This window comes from Centruroides vittatus, unplaced genomic scaffold, assembly GCF_030686945.1.
Source record: "Centruroides vittatus isolate TY-2023 unplaced genomic scaffold, ASM3068694v2 contig_1168, whole genome shotgun sequence".
In the NCBI taxonomy this organism is placed as follows: Eukaryota; Metazoa; Arthropoda; class Arachnida; order Scorpiones; family Buthidae; genus Centruroides; species Centruroides vittatus.
In genome coordinates, this window is record NW_027120749.1 from 2571867 (window position 1) to 2595094 (window position 23228).

At 24.1% G+C, this 23228-nt stretch overlaps 1 protein-coding gene across 1 annotated transcript in view; it reads left to right on the top strand.

The window, feature by feature from the left end:
* The first annotated feature begins 270 nt into the window (after positions 1-270).
* LOC136982094 (octopamine receptor beta-2R-like) overlaps positions 271-23228 on the top strand; it is a 56558-nt gene continuing 33600 nt past the window's right edge. Inside the window, exon 1 of the mRNA XM_067278521.1 lies at positions 271-1920. Coding sequence (XP_067134622.1) covers positions 648-1883 — 1236 coding nt within the window. The 5' untranslated portion in view covers positions 271-647 and the 3' untranslated portion in view covers positions 1884-1920. The remainder of the gene's footprint in view (positions 1921-23228) is intronic.

A 23228-nucleotide genomic window follows, 5' to 3' on the forward strand; every position in this document is an offset into this window, starting at 1 on the left:
ACAAAGTTGCATAATTTTAATAATAGGATAAAAGTTAATAATATAAACAGTTATTTGTTGTTTCTGTTAAAATAATATTATTTTAAAGCCTGGATAGTTGACCTGATTTAAAATTGAGAAATAAAGGAAATTAATAGTTTTGGTTTTAAAAATTCTGCCAGGAAATATAGCCCGATTTCATAGGAAATATTTCCTGCAAATTCGCTTTTTTAATATCCTTTTATTAATTATTTGGTACTTAAAACTTCAAAATTTAAGAGGAAATGAAAGTTTCTGCAATAACATAATTTAACTGACATAAAACAAACTTGGAGTTTTTTTTTAAATAGACGAGGGAAAAAAAGTGGATAAAAGTGGGAGGAGAGAGGCGAATTACGTAGCTTCCTGTAAGAAACGAAAGTTGCACCCTTTGTTAATTTATTTGAGTCTGCCCCTTAATCGTCAGCACTCATATTCCCTCCCCACTCCCATTTTCCCTTCAAGCATTTGGAATCGACCGGATCTCGCGAGAATCTCGGGCTGCCGCAGCGGCTGCCGGTCGATGTCACGTGTCGTCGCGTCAGTTCGTCAGAGGGTTGGCGAAGGAAAGTTGCGTTTGGAAGTTGTAGTTCGGGGTTGTCAGTTTTATCGATGTTATTGCAGAGAAGATGACCGAGACAATTTTCAGTACAGAGTCCACAGACAACGAATCGGTAGCTAGAATGGGCACTCCCGAGCCACCTCTTGCTGCCAAAACTGATGACTGGGAAGAAATAGTCAAGGTTGTCTTCAAATCTTTCGCCATGTGTCTTATCGTTTGTTGTGCCGTATTTGGCAATTTGGTAGTGATCATTAGCGTATTTAGACATCATAAGCTTCGAATAACTACTAATTATTTTATCGTATCTTTGGCATTTGCTGATATGCTAGTTGCACTTTTTGCCATGACATTCAACGCGAGTATGGCAATACTTGGCCATTGGCCTTTTAACACCACCGTATGTGACTTTTGGAATTCCTGCGATGTACTCTTCTCTACCGCATCGATCATGCACTTATGTTGCATAAGCGTGGATCGTTATTATGCCATCATTAAGCCCTTGGAATACCCAACCAAAATCACTGGAAGAACGGTGGCCATCATGCTAACTTGTGTATGGGTGTCGTCCGGTCTTATATCTTTCATTCCAATCTTTCTGGGATGGTACACTACCGAAGATCATCTAAACCATTTAAGAAGTAATCCACACGAATGTAATTTCGTTGTTAATAAAACTTACGCAATTATCTCTTCGAGTATTTCTTTCTGGATCCCTTGCTTCATCATGTTGTTTACTTACTTGAGGATATATCGAGAAGCCACTCGACAAGAAAAGATGTTGCTCAAAGCCCAAGTGACACCTCACTTAGGGTACAATGGTGCACGTAACAGCACTGATAATTCTGCTACAAAACTCGTTCAACCTCCATCTCATCGACCTTCTCATGCCGAAGATCCAGAGAGTGGTCAGTCTACACCAACAAAAAGAACTATAAACAAAATGAAAAGAGAACACAAAGCAGCAAAAACTCTCGGAATCATCATGGGATGTTTTATATTATGTTGGCTCCCTTTCTTCTTATGGTACGTTTCAATATCAATGTGTGGTGACGATTGCCCATGTCCACCCATTGTTGTAGATATACTTTTTTGGATAGGATACTTTAATTCTTCTCTTAATCCCGTCATATATGCTTATTTTAATCGCGAATTTAGAGAAGCTTTTAAGGAGACAATATTAACAGTTTTTTGTTGTTGTTTGCGGTTACACGACGAGCACAGGAGCCATACAGTACAATTCAATTGCACGTACAGGTCCACTCAAGATATTGGACTGGTGGAAAATAAGTACATAAGGGATTGACAATGCACCAAAGTTTAGTCAATAATTCTACCTCTAGGTGAGTAAGTTGAATTATTTTTAAAATAGAATTTAACTTGCTAAAAATAACTTTCCCTTCGCTAGATCCCAAATTAGAATACGTAGCTTTTTGTCAAGATCAAAACCGCTCTTTTCAGTTGGTAAAAATGTCATCAATACTTTTCACATTCGGTTCACCCTTTTTAATTCTGTCAAACAAATATCCCGACAAATCGACAAACATTTCAATATATCTAATAGATTAGATATTGTACACGTCGGCTCTTTTTATTTTTAGATAAGTTGTACAGTACGTTGTTTTAGCTTTTCGGTATCTTGTATTTTTAACTCTTTTTTTTCTTATTTTATTTGATTTTTTTGAAAACGGACTGCGGTAGTTATCAATGCGCTTGCGTTATACTAGAGAAGATTACGCAAACTCAGTGTGTGGCGTGGGAGTGAAGCAAAAAGTATCATCTCAGCTTTCTTAGATCAATAAATGAAATAAATCTAAAGTAACATGACTACTGTCATTAAATGGCGAATTGGTGAGATTTTTTCGAATCGCATCCACGTCGAAAAATCTGTATGGAAAACAAAACTTTCAACTTATTTTCCATTGTCGTTTCAACATCATCATCTATACTCTTTAATTGCTTTGATGCAATTACAAAGATGATTCATCTAATACTTAACTTGTGGTATAATTAATGTGAAACTTAACGTTTGAATATTACCTTCGTAATTATACATTTATTTCTTTATCATTGGTTAATAATAATTACAGTTACTTTTTTTTTTAAATAAATTGGAAGTATACTTTGAAGTTAGAATTGAAATTAAAACAATTGTTGGTTGTTAATGATGCATTCACAATGTATAACAGCAGTTACACATCTGGTAATAACATGTATATTTAAAATATTATGAAATATTATTTAAACTCAGAACGTTCTTTAATAATTTTAATTATTTTTTCCGTTGCCATAACTTTTTACTGAATTTATGAACTTTTTACACATAATAACTATAGAAATAAACGGATGATGAGTTATTAACTTTTATATTTTGTATCAATGTAAGATATAGTGAAGTTTTAAGCTTCGTCGATGATTAATTGTTTAAAAAAATTTGTATAAAAGAGTAATTTCTCAACCAGTGAGTCGCGATCCCCGAAAATTGTGAATTGTGTTCTTAATTAATGACTCATTCTATCGTTACTCAAGAGAAGGAAGACTAAAATCGATTAAAACTGGAAAAAAATAATTGAAAACTATTTAAGTTGAACAACTTTTATAATATTTTAAATTATAAATTCGTTATGTTAAGAAGAATAATGTTTGAGTTTCGTAAGCTGTTTTATGAATTTTATTGCACTTTTGCGGATTCGAATAAACAAACAGGAAGGGTTTTTTCTTATATCACGTTTCAGCATAAACGTGGTTATTTCAAGTGTAAATCGTGATTCGTACCTTACATGAAATTGCTTTAAGGAAAGCGGTTTTCTTGACCCCACGTGATCTATAGCAGATGTTTTATCACTCGAGCGAAGTACAATTTATATATACTAATTTGAAGCTTTAATAGATAGAAATAATAATTATTTATTTGTATTATTAATATATTTTATAAAAATGTCAAATTTTGATATTTATTTTGTTTCTAATTTATCGTTAATACCTTTACAAAAGTGAAATCATAGATGAAATTTTTAGTATTCCAGCATGAAATTAGCAATAACAGCTTAATTATTTATATATTATCGACGTTTTCATGCTGAATAGTATTTTTCAAACAAATATAAAATTACTTTTAACTACAATAATCTAATTATCTTTTAGAACCTTCATACGACTAAAATTAATAACGATGATGATAATATTTTAAAAGTAAGTTCTAAGATAACTTTACGCATTTAAAGCTCAAAATCTACACAGATTTATACGTATAACAAAGTTATTTCCTAACAAAATCGGTCATTAAAAGACGTAAACATTAATCACATTCACCGTCAATTAACGAGGAATCTTAGTATCAATTCAAAATTTGATAATGATTACATTTTCCAACTGTAGAAAGTTAATAGAAATTTATAGACATTTATTTTATATTTCTAATTAAAATTTTCATGAAGATACGGATCCTAAAAATAGCTCTTTAACTAAATTATTATTAGACATATATTTATGAAGGAGTATTAAACATAAACATTTTATCGATCGTTAACAAAATTCCTCACTCGTAAATTGTTATATTAAGTATTTAATCGAAATATTTCATTTGTATAACTTATCAAATGATAATTTTAAATCGAGTAATCGCTAAATTACATTCATATAATAATTGCTGAGTGAGTTAATAAAAAGTATAAGATAATACTTAATTCCCTTTACGGATCTTGTTTCACGTACAATACAAGATACAGCTAAAGATAGTGCTATATAATTTGTACAAGTACATATATACATAGATATATTGGATGACCTACATCTACTTATTTAATTCTTCGATCGGAAGTAAACGTATCTAGTTCCTATAAATGAAGATTTTACAGCAATATCAATTGTTATTTCTAATATAAATGATATATTTTAATAATGACTATTATAATAAAAAAAATTTTAAAAATATGTTTATTTGTAAGTGGTATATCAGTCAAGGACATATTTACTATCATTAAGTTGAAGAATTTCAGTAGAGGAACAATGAAAACGGATACTTATCTACAATAATGACGAACAACAATAGTTAATGTATACTTCTATAAGATTTTTTTAATGGGTTATGTTATTTCTTACAATAAAATATTGTATAATAGAGACACGCCTTTACTCCTTAATAATTTTAACATTCATCACAATCTTTTGAGGTTTTAAAATATTTCTATATAGTAAAATATATTTATATCTTTTTACTTCTTTTAAATTAGTATTTTGTTTATAAAGACTAAATTAAAAGTAAAAAACAAAATTCTTTAAACAATGGGAATTTTTTTGAATAAACAATTGAATAAATAAACCATTGACTAATACTAAAAAATGGTTATCCTTTCAATTTACGCGACTTTTTTCTATTTAAAAAACTTAAAATTTTTATTATAAAAATGGCATTACATTTAAAGTTTAACTAATCCTTATTTTTTTATATATTTTTATCATCTTTAAATCTTATGAAAGTAGAATTTTTTTAGTAATGAAAGGGTTTAAAATCTTAAATTATTTGATGGACATTTTTATTAATATCCGTAAAAAGACTTTTAAATAAAATTTAATAAGATTTAAAATTACATAGAAAAACTCTTTTTTTTTTATTATGCCATTAACGACATAAATTTATATTTTGCCGACTTATTCCCTATTCTACTTTAAAATATGAAACTTTGAAGATAGAAGTAATTTTCTTTTGTTGGCAAAAGCTTAGAATGTTTGCCTTGGTTCACTTTTTGTCACTAAAATAGTTTTGTAGAGTAATTATGGAGTCGAAATCTTTATTTTGATGCCAAATATGATATTATATCTTTTCTTTATGTGTATCAAACCAGACAACATTATGACATTGCCTTGGCATCTTTTACTTTCTTATATCCTTTCTCCTTTTTTTTTCGTTCCTCTTTTTAAGATAAATATTTCAAGAATTTCTTTTAAAATTTTGAAAAATAATTAAAATATACCGCTAAAATATATTTAATGTTCTTTTGTATTTTAACTATAAATCAAGTTTCTTATTAACATTATATTTATGCGATAAACTTGAATGCATATTCTTCAACATTGAATACCCATACGTAAATGTAAAGATAATAATGAATGTAAAAAATGTGGTTTTAAGCATATTTTACGTTAATAAAGTATGAATAATGAATCACCTCGATAGGTTTTATCATCATTAACTAAACATATTTACCCGGCGGAGTAGAAACTATTGATAATATTGTACAGTGGTGTTGTTGATGCGATGTTTTATATATTTTAGTAACTTTTCCTCTTCTGTATGATAAAAATAACATTAAGCATTTATGTTTAGGTAAGAACAGGTGGTGTTTACAGCTGTACATTGGAGGTCACAAACCGTGAAATTTTATTCCAATAATTTTATTAGAGCACCAAGATGACTCTTTAGTTTTTTAAATATCAAATATTTAAAATATTTTATTAAAAAAAAATTGTGAAATGAATTCATATCTTGAATTTATCATTCGACTCTTCATCTATTTATTTTTGTTATCGTATCTCTTACATTATCTATTATATATTTTAAGCTAATAAATTTTAATATAGTTGAACTCTCAAGAAAAATTTATATATAAATTTTTCTTACATTAATAAAATATTAATTTTAAAAATTTAAAATATCTTATTAAGTTATTTATTTTTTATAAACAAATTTATATCATTTATTTGTTTTTATAAATAAAAATAAGTATTTATTTTAAGAACTTGTTTAAAAAATTTTATTTTTGTTTGTTAAAGTAACTTGTATATAATATATTTTATCTTCTAAAAAAATATTATTTATAATATAAATATATTTATAACAAAATTTATATTTTTATTTATCTAAAATAATTTATACAAAGTTTTATTTTAAGTAAATATATATATTATTTTTATCACCTAAGATCCTTATTTTTATTTTTTTAATTAGGTAGTTTAAGAAAAATTATTATATTTAATAATTTTAATGAGTGTAAAGTTTATAAAGAAATAAATATTTTAAAATATATTCATATTTAAAAGATTTATATAAAATTGTAAAGGACAGTTTGTCAAAAATGTAAAGCTTCTTTGCTAAGTGACATTTTTGTAATGCTCATAATTTGATTTTTATAAATATTTTAAAAAACATATGTCTTATACATGAAAGAATTTCAATATTTGCTTTATCTTCATATTAGATATTGCACTGCTTTTCATTAGTTTTGTTTTCTTAGCTGCTTAAACGTAAAGTTAAATATTTCATTTATTTTTATTTATTTCTTTTTGCATTAAGTATTAAATATACTTATTTAGAATTGATATTTTAACAGTATATTAAATTATTAGTGAAAAATAAATAAGCGATTTTATTTACTTTTAACTGAAGATGTGAGGATAATTACATATTATTATTGTTTATTTTTAGCTTATATTTGCACTTTATTATTTATAAAATTTTATTTAAATTTAATATTATTTTTTCTAATAAAGAATTTATATGGTTATTCTGATACTTGAGAAAAATACTAAAAATATGAAAATGTTTTTTATATTCATGTATTTTAAGTAACTCTGTGGATATTTTTTCGTCCTGATATTATTAATTACCGGTATGTTAATAATTCATCTAACAAGAATTTTTTTTTATATATAACTTCATGTTAACTTTAGAATAAAGACTATAATTTACTGACTTAAAAATTATGTTATGGTTTAAATATCGAGTCTTTTGTATCTAAATATTAAATTTGTTTCTTATGAGATTACATTAAACCTAGACGGTAATAGATTTTTATACGGAAACATTAAATATTACTTACATAATTCTTGCTTATGTATATAGGCCTGTATGTATTCTGTTAGTAATTTAAGATTTAATTATTTTAGTAATAATACACTTGTTAAAATAGAAGTATAAAAAATATCAATCCTTATTCCTTATTGGTCGAAAATGATCCTTAGGACAAAGAAGTTACAAAGAGAATCCGACAATAAGTTAAAAACGATATTCCTACTTATTTAATTGTCAATAAATTTAATTAATTTGTTATAAATACATTACATAACTGTTAAAGAAACATCGTTCGCAAACATTAACTGAAAACTTTTGTATGAGTATATACTTTATTCCTAATTCTTTTCTAGTCTCCTTAAAATTATTATACTTAAATAAATAATGTGATAGAATATACGCCCAAGATTTACAAAAGTTGCTTTCTCACTGAATAGATTGTTTTTTATTCTTTCACTTAAATACGAATTTGTTTAAACTCTGCATTATCACTCTTTTCTAGGCTGAAAAGAACTATAAATCAAAAATGGCTGGTCTGCAGCACGGTATGTTCATACCACCTGTGAACTATTTCTGTTTTTATGATGTTTATGTTTTCTTGTTATTAAATTACCATAAGTAATGCTTCTAACATAAGCCAAAACTTCTGGAGATTCCTGAAATAACACCATATAAAAGCCAATAGATCTTAATACTGTTATTAACGCTGCTAACCAGTTTTTTATTTTTTGTATTGTATTCCTTAGATTCTGAAATAAAATATATTGAAGAGAAAATTAATCGGAATGAATATAATAATTCCAGAAATTCCAACGTTACTTTCAATATTTTAAATCTTATCTCTAATTTTTAATCGTAATCTAAAAATAATTTTAAAATAAAAGATATGAAGATCATTAAACTTATTTAAACAATCCAATAAAATATTAAAAATATATTTATAATACAATGTTACGGCATGAAATACATAAAACTCAAAAAATATTGGTTAAATCTGTACAATCTTTAAAATTTTTGTAGATTTATTAATAATGTTATTTATCTACAAGCTAAGTAAACATTATATTATTCCATCTTTTGTAAAATGATGATATGACATGTAAAGGGATAATCAATACATCAATTTCTGACATTTAAAGGCCTATTATATTACTTGTCTTTAATATAATAATCTTATGCTTTTCAAAAAAATAAAAAATAAAAAAAATCTCATAACAAAATAAATCAAATCATATACGTCTATATCATTTTATTCGAAATAGAGATTAACTTGATCATGACATTAATTCTCTTATCTTGTTGTTTTGAAAATTGTATGTCTAACACGATTTTTATGTCATTCACTATCTGACACCGTAGATAAGATTTTTGGTGAATAGTTGCCGTAACAACCGAAAGTTTTCGAAGGTAAATTTTCATTCCTTCTTTCGAAATAGCGGTAGGAATGTAGAATTCTTAATCCTCGTAAATCGATATGAATTCCAAATAATAAGTCTATGATACTGATGCTAGGTTATATGTATTTTGCCAGGGGGTGATGCGAATTTTCGATAGATAAAAGTTACAAACAGTGCCACGAATCCAAAAAGAACTGTAGATAAAGAATGGCTTGGCAAGTTTTAAGCGTTTTTCACTTTTTCTTAGTTTGTTGTAAAACGAATTTAAATGTATCGAAAACGTTAACAATTTATTGTGAATGTGGATATTATTCTTTACTCTGACTGAAAACGTCCAAATAAAGAATGATATTTAGATACTTTTAATAGGATATAGATGGTTTACTCGACTTGTAATTGTTTAATTTATAGAGTGATAAACTCAGATCATACGAACGGTAAACTTAAATTAATTAAAAATAATTTAATAAACAGTAAACTTTTGTGTTGTTTATATATTGTTAACTTATTAATATTTTCGTATAAAACTTAAAAGAGTTTATATCATCTTTTCTGCTTTATGCAATTCTGAAAGCATCTCTTCAGAATTGCATATATTATAAGAAAACCATTTCATAATTAAATTCTGAAATATACCTAACAAAATTTATAGAAAAATACATTTAAAAATTCCAAATGATCACAGAAGGAATTTGTTATCCGAAAAAAAAATTAATTGCTTTTTTGAAAGAAATAAATATTTTAATATCTCAAATATTCTTTTTAATTAATATAGACTTTTTAAAATGAAATCTTAAAAATTTTATATTCTATTTAATATTTTAAACTACTCTTTTAGCAATATACACAATGTACCGTTATCAATTTAACGAATTAACTGCTGTGGTCTTCATTTCTCGACTTGATATTGATCTTTCATTATAAGATATCTAGCGTGCTATTTAGACTTTTAAGGGATTTCTATTAATGGATAATTTTGAATTTTAAAACCACACGCCTGTCTCGAATTGTCACTTTAATAAAATTTATTATAGTTAATGGGAATCAGTATCGAAAACATGCTGTGCAATGCATTTCAAATTTTCATTTATATTAGATTCATATGTTTAAATAATGAATTCTTCGACATATAAACGTTTAAAGGATGCAAATTAAAGTATTGTTTTCACAAATAGATTTTTGCAAATAGATTTTACTTATCAACTTTATTTTTATTTTTATTCATTAAGTAGAAAATTGTTCTACTTTACTTTCATATCATTTACTTGTGGTAAATGAAAATTTTGTATTTTATTTTCACTTCTCATATTTTCAATCTCTGCCATTTAATCAACGAAGAAACGGTTTTTTTTGATCAAGTGAAGAATTAACGAGTTTTTTCTCTTTTTATTTTCTGAAGAAATTGCTTGAAAAAATAGCGAAAATGTGTTTGGTTTGAGTATTTAAGGAAGTAAAGAACTGATTTTCAAAGAAGAAATTCATTCGCTTTACTTTTCTTCCAAATACTGTTAACAGTTTTCTCGTGTCAAACCTTAATGGAATGTAGATGTAAAGATTTCAAATATATAGTATCAAATAGAACATATTTAATTTATGCCAAAGTCAAATTTTATTATATTTAAATTGAATATAATATATTTATTAAATTCTATAAATAGTTTACATTGATACTTTTAGGAAATTAATTATATTTAATGTAATTTTTGCTTTTAAAAGTATATTTTTATCTATTCTCAGTTTTATGTTGTAATTCATTTATATTTTCACGATAAATTAATTAAATGTTTTCTGCCTAATTTTTCTAAAATATAAAGTAATTTATTATTATTATTTTATAATACAAATATTTAATTCATACATTATTTAAAATAACTTAAATGCAGTTTTTAAATAATATTTGTAGCGTTTTTATTTATTTATTTTTTATTTTTGACTGTCCTGTGGGTACGAAGAGCACCTTTTTAACCATACCCATCATGGGTTTGGCCAGGCCCGCAATGAATCAGCCGGATGGTGAAAGCGAGGGCCCGACATATTTTAGACACATAAAAGATTTCTAGATTTACTCGTCCGGATTCGATCCCGGATCCCCCAGAGCTGTAGGTTTAATCGCATCCGGTCATCATACGTATAATTTAAAATTTGAAATCATTCTGTATATAAAAAAGCTAAAATAAAATAAAATGCTTGAAAGATTATTCTGAAAATATTATTAAAACATATTAAATGTATATAACTTATTTTTAAAGTCTGTTTTTAAAATTGCTATTGTTTTTTATTTGTTTGTTAATCTGTCAATCGCAAATTTTTTGTAGTGAGTTGAAATTCTCAGGGATTGTAGCAGATAATAGTAGTTTCATTTAAAATAAAATATCTCTTATATTCCTACTCCAATATCCTCAATTCAAAAATATGTTTTTCCTACGTTTCTCTCCATAAAGTTGAAATTTAAAAAATATATATATATATATACATATAGATTTGAAACTTCGTATTCTGTCCTTAAGCTTGTCTATCTTGATAGATATTTGTTTTTTAGAAAATTTCTCAGAGAGTATGGTTACTAGACCAATGTATTGATATATGGTAGTAAAAGAAACAATCACCCTGTAACACGAAATTTCGCTTATATAAATTAAAAAAATATCACAATTGATAGTCACGCAGTCCAGTTTTTTTTCTATCTTTATGTATTTTATCAATACAATTATCAATTTAACTTTTGCTTGTAATCCTTATTTATTTATAATTTCTTTCAACTATTATATATTTTCATGTTAAATAAAGTTTATCAAAACTATTTTAAATAGTTAACAAAACAATATAAATAATTATTTTAATACCTTTGTAATTATCTTTCTTGTAACATTAATCTTATGAAGAAATAATTAAATTTTATCGTGAAATCTATTAAAAGTTTTATAACTATTCAAACCCCAAAATATCTATTTTATGTAAATAAAAAAAAGAAAAACTATTATCAAATATATTATTAATAGCTTTAACCTTGCGTGACTATTGTTTCCAGTTGTAAAGTAAATTATTGATGAAAGTACTATTTTTGAGAACGAAACATATAACGTTATATTGTTATCTATAGAGAAAAAAGTCATTTTAAAAATAGAAAATAAAATAATAAAAATATTTATTTTATATTTTGCAATTTTCTTTAAAAAATATTGAAAAAATAAAAAAATTAAAGAATTAACTCTGCGAGATTTTTATTATAATCACATTTCTTACATTTGGGAATTCATATTTCTAAAATACAGATATTTAAAGATGTTATATTGAAATAAAATTGTCAATTTGAGATATTTTCATATTTTTTAAACTGTTTTTTTTTAATGTACTACCGTTCAAAGATTGTTCCCTAGTATAAACTGTTCAGTCTATAAAGTTCTATCTATGGACAGTTCTTATCGATCCTTCTGAAGTTTCCATCTAAATTGAATGGAAAACAGTTATATGGAGAACATTCAATAATATGATAAAAGCATGCATATAATGAAAATTTAAATTTTTTCTTCTACATGTGTATCATCAATATTTTCAGTTGAAGTATGTTTTAAGCATTGCAAAACATATTTAGAAAGTAGTGAATAGCTTGAACTTTATTTATTACATTTTTGGATTTATTAGTATAAAGGTTTCATCATATCAGAGTTCTGTCAAACATAAAACTGTTAGAAAATAATCTGCAAGATGCTCTATAACATGTTTCACATTGCTTCGTATAAATATAAGTTCTTTACAGATATTTATGATGTTTATAGGTAGATAGGCTTTAAATCTAGTATTTCTTTATAAGTAAAATATTTTAATATAATTCTTAGTTCATGCTTAATTAATAAATGCCAAAAAAAAGAAGAAAGAAGGTTGAAAAGTTTAATATTAACAGCATAACTTTAAGATATTTTTGTGTGAATAATCTGTAGGTTTTCTTAAATGTACATTAGAATGGAATTCCTATTATAAATGATTCCCCCCTCTTTTCGAAGCTATAATAAGAATAAAAACTCATATTTTTTTATGAAATTGGATAGATGAAAAAACTACTTTCATATCACTTTTACGTCTAGAATATGTACGATGATGGTTTAAAACTTTACACTACTACTAATTTAGTTCTATATTTTATTTTATTAGTCACAATAAAACTTCATTTTATCTTTTAGCATTAATTAAAAATATTTCGCTATTAACGAAAAATTTTTTAGATTTTTTTTCTAATTGACGACCATACATAAATAATTGATTTATATATTTATATATTTTTCCATAACTAAACCTAATACAAAAAATAAATATTAAAGTAGAATAAATTTTATAAAATCCAACAAAAACTTATTAAATTATAAAATTTAAATCATAATAAAACTTAAAATAATCAAAGTAAATAAAAAATCTAATTACGCTATCTATTCCTTTCTAATTTTAGTAAATAATAAATAAATTTTTATTTCAAAACTAAATAATTCGTAATAATAATAATAATAAAAAGAAAAAAAAATCTATTTAATGTTACATAAATTTTAACTGAAGGCATTTTGAGAATTTTATTATTTTATTTTATTTTATTTTCTACTTATAAAATATGAAAACGTGATTTAAAAATAATTTACTTATTTTGTATTACTCATATTCTATGCTAAAATTTAATCTATAATTTAAATTGAATGTTATATAAATAGTTCTTCGTTTTTGTTTTTTCAAGAATATCTGAAATCCTTTATGTGCAAGTTGATGCTATCTTTATATATATATATATATATATATATATATATATACACAATATTTATTTATATTATTTAAAGATATTAATATATATTATATAATATATTTAAACTAGCTGTAGGGTTAATTGTACAATAGCGAAAATTTGTAACTTGCTTAAACCAATGATACAAAAATATTCGCTTCGATTAAATTTTTACGCTTCGTCTATTTTTATTCTGCAAGAATTAACTAAACGTTACGTTGCGTGTCCGAATTGTATTGTTACTATGGTAACGATTGACAAAATGACCGTTATGGACACTTCCATTACGAGGAGGTAAGCTTCTACTATAGCGAAAATTAAGCGATTAATACAAGTAGAAAATCATTTATCAAATAATCGCTAAGAAAGATCAGTACGATTGCAGGATATTGATTTCGAATCAATTGAACCAAGGATATTTTAAAAGGATACATCAGTTGTGCTTAAAATATTGAATAAAGTGAAACTCACCCCCCAGATCAATAAGTGAACTCTCCTTTAATATGCTTGAACTTTATTCATATTATTGATCTCCTTAAAAAATATCCTCTTTGAGTACTTTTTTTTTGTTATATACTTTAAAATATGCTTGAACTTGAAGGTTTTTCGTCTGATTTGATATTTGGAGTAAGATAGAGCATATTATATATAGCTTATATATACATAAATGCAAGTGGAAGATGGAAATGAATTTTATTGACAAAGTGCATTTTGCATTTATAAAACTGTAAAAAAAAATATTTCGAAAATTGAAATTTTTTTTTTGGTTTCAAAAAATCTTTATTTCTGATATTTCGTGTTTTAAAAAATTAGTATTTTTGAATTAACTTTAAAATATTTTAGAATCTAATTTAAAAAAAGAAAATGCCATATTTTAGAATCAATAACTACACGTCTCATAAAACTGGCATAAAAATAAATTTAGGATTAGAAAAGATTAACGCATTGAACTTAGATATTTGGAGTTAAACGTAAAATCCAAAGAAAATGAAAAAGTCTTGACTTTAATTTATCCATTAGAAAAATTAATATACACAGATATTTTATAAAACAAAGTTTTATTGATCCACAAAAATTGATTTTTAATGCAAACATTATGTTGATGCGTTTATGTAAGTTCGTTTGAGTATTTTTACGAACAGATTACGTTCAATAATGGTATATTCAATTCCAAATATAGATAATGCACGCTTCAATTCTTGAAAAGAACTAAATAAAAGCAACGAATAGGAATTAATTTTAACTGTTTAAATTTTGACTTTAACTTTCGATTAATTGGAAGGTTTTCTAACTGGTGGGTCGCAATCTCTAGGGATTTCGAACTGTACTTCTGGTTAATGTCACGATTTTTCAATACGCGAATACTGTGTCAATAAAAAGAAAAAATAGGATTAAAGTAATGAATTTTAGTAATTATTTTATTCTTCTTTCCTCTTTTTAGTTACCTTGACCTGTCTTAACGTTGATTTAGTCCAAAGGTTAACCCTGCGTTACATAAATTAAAATACGAAGATTTCATTACTATAAACTTGAAACTTAATTCATTAATTTAATTTAAAAAGTTTATGTTATATAATGAATGTATTAATTATAAATATTTCATACCTAGAAAGTTATATAAATTACTACGTAATTGAATTTTAAATACTTTTAAAAATGTTAAATTATATCAATTTATATAAGCGCTAAAAATTTTTTTAATGGTTATAAATTTAATCGAATAAAATAATCAGAATAATAAATTTTAAACAGTAATATATTTCTTTTTTTATTATTAAAATAAATCAATTAAATTAAAACTTGGCTATTACTTATAATATATCTCTTAATACAATAAGTTCGAAATTTTAAATAATTTTTTTTAATAGACTTAAAAGTTTGAAAAAAGACTTAATGAAATTAAAATGTTTAAATTTCTTTATTTTTTTTATTTAAATTATATAAACATTTTTAAATGATAATTTAACTTTTAAAAAATATGCTGTATATAAAATATAATAATATAATTGATTACAAAATTCTTTTATTTGTAGATAAAAGCAAACATCAGTATCATTTACAATATAAATGATAATACTCGTAAGAGTGAAGTATTTGTTCTAAAAAATAGTTGAAAAAATAGAAAAAAATCTAACAGCGTAGAAAAAACAGCACTTTATTTACAATTTTCTCCCTATATAATCATTTTATTCAATGAATATGGCATTCTATATAAGGGAAGAAACATTAAAATGCATAGTGTATATTCCAAGATAACTGCTTACAGCTATATTCATATATTATGTATATTAAATGTAGGATATACAATACTTTTCATCTTATTTATATATAAATAGCAGCAGTATGTAAAAATATAGTCAAATAGAGTACACAGTTTTCCTTTTATATACAAATGACTAGAGACAAAAACATCAATATTATTTATAATATAAATGATCAGTAAGAGAGTTTGTTGTAGAATATGCTGAGACAATAGAAATAAAGCTGATACTGATGATACAATAAAAAAATTGCGCTTTATTTACGATTTTTTCTCGATGTGACCATTCTATTCGATGAATGAAGCACTGTGTGTAACGGTGAATGTACTATAATGCGTACTATATGTTGCAAGATATCTCCATTATAGTTATTTCCGTAGCTCATAATTTGTGTTAAATATAGGATATATAAAGTACTTATCATCTTACTTGATATATAAACATGTACTGTACCTTACAAAAAAAATACTGTTAACTGTTAGATACGTAGCTTTTATTTGTAAGGTAGCAAGAAAGTAAAACTACAATATCATTTATAATACAAATCAATAGGAGTAAAGTATTTGCTGTAAAAAAAAGTTAAAACAATAGAATAAACTGATAATGTAGTAAGAAAAAGACGCTTTATTTACGAATTTCTTTCTATATAATCATTTTATTCAGTGAATGAACTACTGAGTAGAAAGGAGAATGTACTGTAATGCGTACTGTATGTTGTTAGATGCCTCCATTACGCATAGTTTGCTTTGTAATTTGCAAACATAATCGACCATTCTGATTTTCACTGTTAGGCAACGACGGTATTCGGGATAGTTACTATTCTTTCACATTAAGGAAACGAGCTTGTGCTACATCAGCCATGTGATCATCTGCTATTTATGTTAATGAATTTCATTTTGGGTATTTGCTTCTAAAAATGCTTAATTTAAATAATGTTCTTGGTGTTGACAAAAGAAATAAAGATCAGATTTTTGAAAATTTTACATTATAATATCATATCTTTGTTTAAAAAAAATAAATACATATATATTACCAGGAAATTCTTTTTGAAAATTATATTAATTACGTAGAACATGAATTTTTGAAAAATAATAATTTTAATATTTTATTTTACCAGAAAGTAAAATATGAAAATATATTTAAATACTTAAAATAAAGTAATAGTAGGTTATATACAAAACATGTAAGCGTAATACATATAAAATTTCTGGAAAAAATGTAAATTATAAATTTATATTTTAGTTATTACATTAGGAAGTTTTGTATAATATTGTATAAATATGTAAAATATACAAAATATATTGAAATCTTATTATTATTTTTGTCTTTTGAAAAATTTTTTAAAGTAAATAATAATTAAAATATTTTCAAAGAAAATCAAAATATTTTTCAAAATGTAAAAAGTGTATAATATTTTGTAGTAATTACTTTTAAACATTGTTTGGATTATAATGATGTTTAATTGCTAATTTTAACAATTAAATTATTTATTCATGAAGACCTTGATGCGAGATTTAAAAAATAATTCTATTCTATTTGTTTTAACAAACAACAATTTTCTGTAATGAAATAAAAATAATTATAAGGCAGACCTATTGCATCCCAATTATAAGGAAGGCCAATAACATTCTACTGTATTTTTAGTAGACAAATGGGGTGATGCAACAAAATTCTTGAAACGAAAACTAATGACGCGTCATTGAGTTTGTACAACCATCTTACTGTTTGTAAATAATATTTTACTGTTTTTTGCATAAGTAGAGACACACGCTTACATATTAAGAAGCCCACATTCTATATCAAGAGACTCATATGTAGAGCTATTTGTTCATTATTAACCAGAATGTTTCAAATATCAAAAGACACATTTTTCATATTAAGAGTCGTGCTCAAGTAGTAAAAGGTACCCTCTCCTTGCTAAGGTAAACATGCTACTTTTATGTTCAACATCAGGAGGTGTGTAGACCATGCTAGGAGACATATAATCAAAATTAAAAAGTTCACATTTTATTTCTAAGCGTGATGCTTACATATAAAGTGACACATATAGATTGAGATGCATATGTTGAATACTTTGTAACTAAAGTTACTTCGAATAAGGACCGTTCGTTAATCATGGCTTTAAATAGGCAGAGGATAGAAATCATTTCACATCGAGTCACAAGTACTTGCTTGCAAAGCAGGTGGTGCAGTTGTAAACATTATGCTGACAGATCATTAGATATTCAGGTCAGTCATGTTGTATTTGAATAGCAGCCTAGTGACTTAAAAGTAGCTTAATTTATTAAAATCAGTATAAATTGAGTTAGAAAGGTCCGTGTTGAATTTTATCATAGCGGATTTTCACACTGTGTAAATTTTATCGAGACAGACTATTTTTTTTTTATTGAATTATTTTCTCTTTTTTTCGTCAAATTGCATATATAATAGATATATTTGAGGATTAATTTAATATATTTTTAAATCAATTTATTTGTATTCCCAAATGCAAACCAACTTTATTATTTTCCTTTTTTTCTCAAGTTTTAAAAAATAAATTTAAAAATTCATATGTAGTCTATTAAAAATTAAGGTATAATTTTTATTTCTATTTACAAAAATTTGTATATAAAACAATGAATAATAGAATGTGAAAATTATATAATAGAATGCTTTTTAACTCTTTATATATATATATATATATATTTATTTTTTTAAAACTATAATTTATAGAAATTCTAAGTATTAGATATTTAAATTTAACCAATACGTTTTGAATGCAGATGAAAAAAGTAGGAGTTGAAATTTAGAAAAATTGAAGAATACCGCGATTTCATCAATTTTTGATAGGATAATTGAGTAATTTTGAGCTTGATTGAGCCTATTTAAAAAAGCTTCGTGAAGGAAGGACTGAAATTCTGCCAAATTGTTTGAAAAACATAGAAATGCATTTAGTAGAAGAGATTTAAAATTGTATATGTATTTAGATGTTATAAATAGTTAAAAGTAAGAATTTTGAGTAAACTCTATTAGAAAAAATTTGAATTATGCGCATATGAAATACAAATTATTACGTACAATATTAGTGTATATCAGAAACTGCAAATGATATTGATAACATTTCCATTAATCAAATGATATAATTTAAGATTTAAATTTCTGAATTTGATATCTTCCATTATTTATTTAACAAAAGTAATTCTCTTTTCTATAACATGAAAATCGATCAATCATTTTAATGTGAGTTCTGAATACAATAGAATATATTCAAAATAAATTGATAAATACATATAAATATATTTAATGTTTTTTCTTTTGAAAAATGTTCATAAAATCAATTGATTTTATTGAAAAAACGATTTATATATATTGAAAATCGTGTTATAACTTGTAATTTACTTAGTTTCAAATTTAAAATTCTCTTTTATTCCCTTACGTTTTCATATATATTTATTTATTATGTTGTATATCTGCATTCAAATAAATTTATATTTAAATTGGTTTAGAAAATGAAAATTTTATAAATAACTTTAATCCAATTGTATTTTTTATTTAAAGTTTGCAAATATCTCTTTTAATTATTAAAATAAATATAGATAATTCTATGATTATATAATTTTAGTTATATGAATTTTAAGAGATTTTTATTCAAATTTTTAACTAGTGATTTCATCCCAATTTAATGTGATCTCTTCTAATACTGTAAAAAGAAGTATAAAATTTAAAAAACACTTTAAAAACTTTATTATTTGAACAATTTAATTATATTTAAACATATAAAAATAAGATATTTAAGTAAGTTTTGATTAAATAAATAAATATAAAGAAGAAAGTGGAATGATTGCCATATCTCTATCTACACCATTATTAAATTTCCTACAAAATTGGCATTTTTAAGAAAAAACTTGCGAACAGACAAACAGACGGACGAGCAAGATTTTATTTTTATAATCTATAAAAGTAAGGAAAGTTGGGTATAAAATATATTTAGAAGAATTGCATTTTTATTAAATTTATAGTGTATACATTTGTACATATTCATTTCATTATATACTTAATTTTTTTTTACTTAGATTAATATAATATTCTTAAATATATTATTTTACATTTTCAGAATTACGTATTTATCAAATTTATGAAATGATTTCAGATATTTTATGCTTCAATAATAATCTATAACTCTATAAATATGCAAGTTAATGTAATTAAAACGTTCAATTGGAAAAGGTAACTATAAAATAAAATTAATAGAAATGATGATGATGATAATAATAATAATAATAATTTATTTTAAGTTAATGTCAATTTTATAAATTCCTCTCGGCTGATTTATAATATTTATTACTGTTAATTTATAAATAAATATATTTAAGTTTAATAAATTTGAATGTTGGTAATTAAACAGGATATAAATTTATAACGAAAGATTAATTCTAAAATTGTTAAATTTATCTTCTAATAAAATTGTAAATGAATAATATCGATTGGTAGGCATTAAGAAAAATATTTATTTGACGTTTCTAAAAAGCAACGATCATTATATTGTTATCGATATTCTAATAAAAATGCTGTAAAAAATATAAAAGAATGTCGAAGGTGATATTTTTAGAAAACTGTGAAGTATATTACAGTTATCCCATTTTGTAAAAATAAAGAAATTTGGCGTGGATAGTTGTAAAAATATTAAAATATAAATGAAAAAAAAAATGTTTTAGAGACAGACATTTCGATTCTCTTCTATCCATCTGGCAAGTAGCCGAATGTATGTCCTATTTCCAAACTGAAGACGTTTGCTGATGTAGCAACCATTGCCAAGTGTAGGGCTTCAACACTCTAATCTCTCTCCTTTTCCTGTAGAATTTTTTTTATTTTTACTTTCACGAACGAATGAGAAAATAATGAAAAAATGTTACTTATTTTTAGATGATACCTGCTCTTAAAATATATTCATTAGTGTATATTTATATTTGTGCGTATGTTAGTAGAAAAGTTAAGGAAAGACAGGATATGATTGCTTCATTTCCGTGGATGAATGATTTTAAATCAAGCGAAAAGCGTGATATTGATGTCATATTTGCTTTATTTTATGGATGCACTAACTAAGATTAAACGGATCTAATTGATTTTACTATTTTATAAATTAAATAAACTGAATCGTTCTTAATCACTATCGTGATAAAATTTATGATTGGAAGAATTTACAGAATACATTTATTATTTTGTTATAAATGTTAAAACGGTAATTTGCATAAGATAAGAGTGGAAATTGGTGTGTTTACAAACGCATAAAATGTAGAAAGAATATTTAAATAATTATTGAATTATTTAATGTGTAATGTGCGATAAAAAGTATATTTTATAGTATTTAATTTTTAGATATTTTAAAAATCAAATTAACACAAAGTTGCAATTTTATATTGTGACAGTAAATAATATCCTTAGCACTTCGCTAAACCTGGTTAACTCTTAGATTCAGAAATATTTTTGAGGAAAAACAGATAAATAGATTAATATTCAGATAGAAAATAGACGAATTTACTGTAAAAGTTCTTTAATAGGACTCCTATAGTTTTAAGAAAATTAGTACTTGTCTTTGAAGATACTAAGCTGTAGCATAATGAAAGGTAAGATCGGTCTCATAATCTACTATAATTTTCTCACAAAGTATTAATTTCCTAAAAAATTATAGAAAATTTCAATTGCTTAACTCAATTTTTGAAAAATAGTATATTTGAAGATACTAAAACTTCACTAGTTGAATACAAAACCTGAAAGTTTAAGCGGGAAAAAAAATTAATATATAAATTATATCATAATTCATGAATATTATAATATATAATACTTGTATGTAGACGTATAAGGTTATAATAAGTTTAGCTACCTATCTAAAAATCGATAATTGATTATTAATATTAAGGGAATCATTTTCTGAAATTTGACAGCGCAATTTATTATAATATACAAATCAATTAATGATTTATGTAACAATAATATATTTTCGTAATATCTTCTTATAATTTCGAAATTATTCTCTATATTTTAGTTTGACATCTTACTAAATATAGGCCTAGAGCAAATAAGCAACATTCTAATTTCAGAAATCATTAAAAAGTCATATGCTTCCTTTAATATATAAATATATATATGTGTGTGTAACTAAGTTTCAGATTTATTTTATTTTTAAAAGTTGGCTTGATTTTTGAGATACAATTTTAAAGAAATTTTTGTATAAGTATAAGTTCTAAACTACTTAAAATTTATACAAAAATTGTACAAGTATTCGTACTCCATTCCTCAATGAATTTCTATATATTCTACACTCTAAGTTTTGTATGTAAATATTTTTTTTCCTGTTCTCAATCTACTTTTGTAGATGTTTGTTGATTTATCTTCGTCATTAAAAAAAAGATTTATTGAAAAACTTTTTAAAAATTCCATGTCGATATCTCTTCGTGCTTTAAGTTACCAAAATTGATTAAGTTATATAATTACTCTTGTCTTTATTTATTTTTTCTTAAATTTTGCATACATAATTATGTTAAAATAAATTTTTGAATAGCAAATTATCATTGTTTAAAAATTTTAATTTTAGTTTCTAAACTTTGTTAACAAATTTTTATTAATAAAATGATACATCATTAATATCCCACAAAGTATCGCGTGTTACAATGTGTTTTTTTAAAAAAATATTTTGATAAATTATCATTTTAATAAATTCAAAATATATATAGTAATTTCTGATTATTTAACATTTTATATTAATATTTTCTTTCGTAAAAAATTTCAAATTAACTAAAAAATAATAATAAATTTATTATTAGACGTTTTTCTGATTTTATAATTTGTATTGTAACTCTATGAACCTAGTAATATAATGGCGACGGAATGTGGTCGTAAAAGCAAGTTCAAATTTCATACAACATCATTTATCCACATGAGTCATACACCATGAGTATCTATAAAAGTTGTAATATACACATAAACAGTAAAGATAACACAATAATCGTGTTTTTTCTTTTTTTTTTATTATTATTAAAGAATAACATCAGAAACAGCTTGATTAATCTTACAAATTTATGAATTACTCTTAAGCTAATTTCCAAATTATTTTTAATCGTTAATATATTATTTTTAACACCTGCTGTTAGAAAATAATTATAATTACTTACTGTTTTAGATGAAAATTATCATTTTATTAACATAAAACGATGATGATTTTTTACGTTTTAAAGTTTTTAATAGAAATTATATAATAAAAAAATTTAAAACATAAAAAATTCATCGATTTATGTTAATAAAATGGTAATTTATAGATCATTTTCAGCTAAATCAGCAAGTAATTATAATTATTATATATATATATATATATTTATACAGCCAAATCTCTGAACGAGAACATAAAAAATGGCTGTTGTTGGGAGGTTATTTTGTACGCAGTTTTATTAAAAAGAAAAAAAAATAC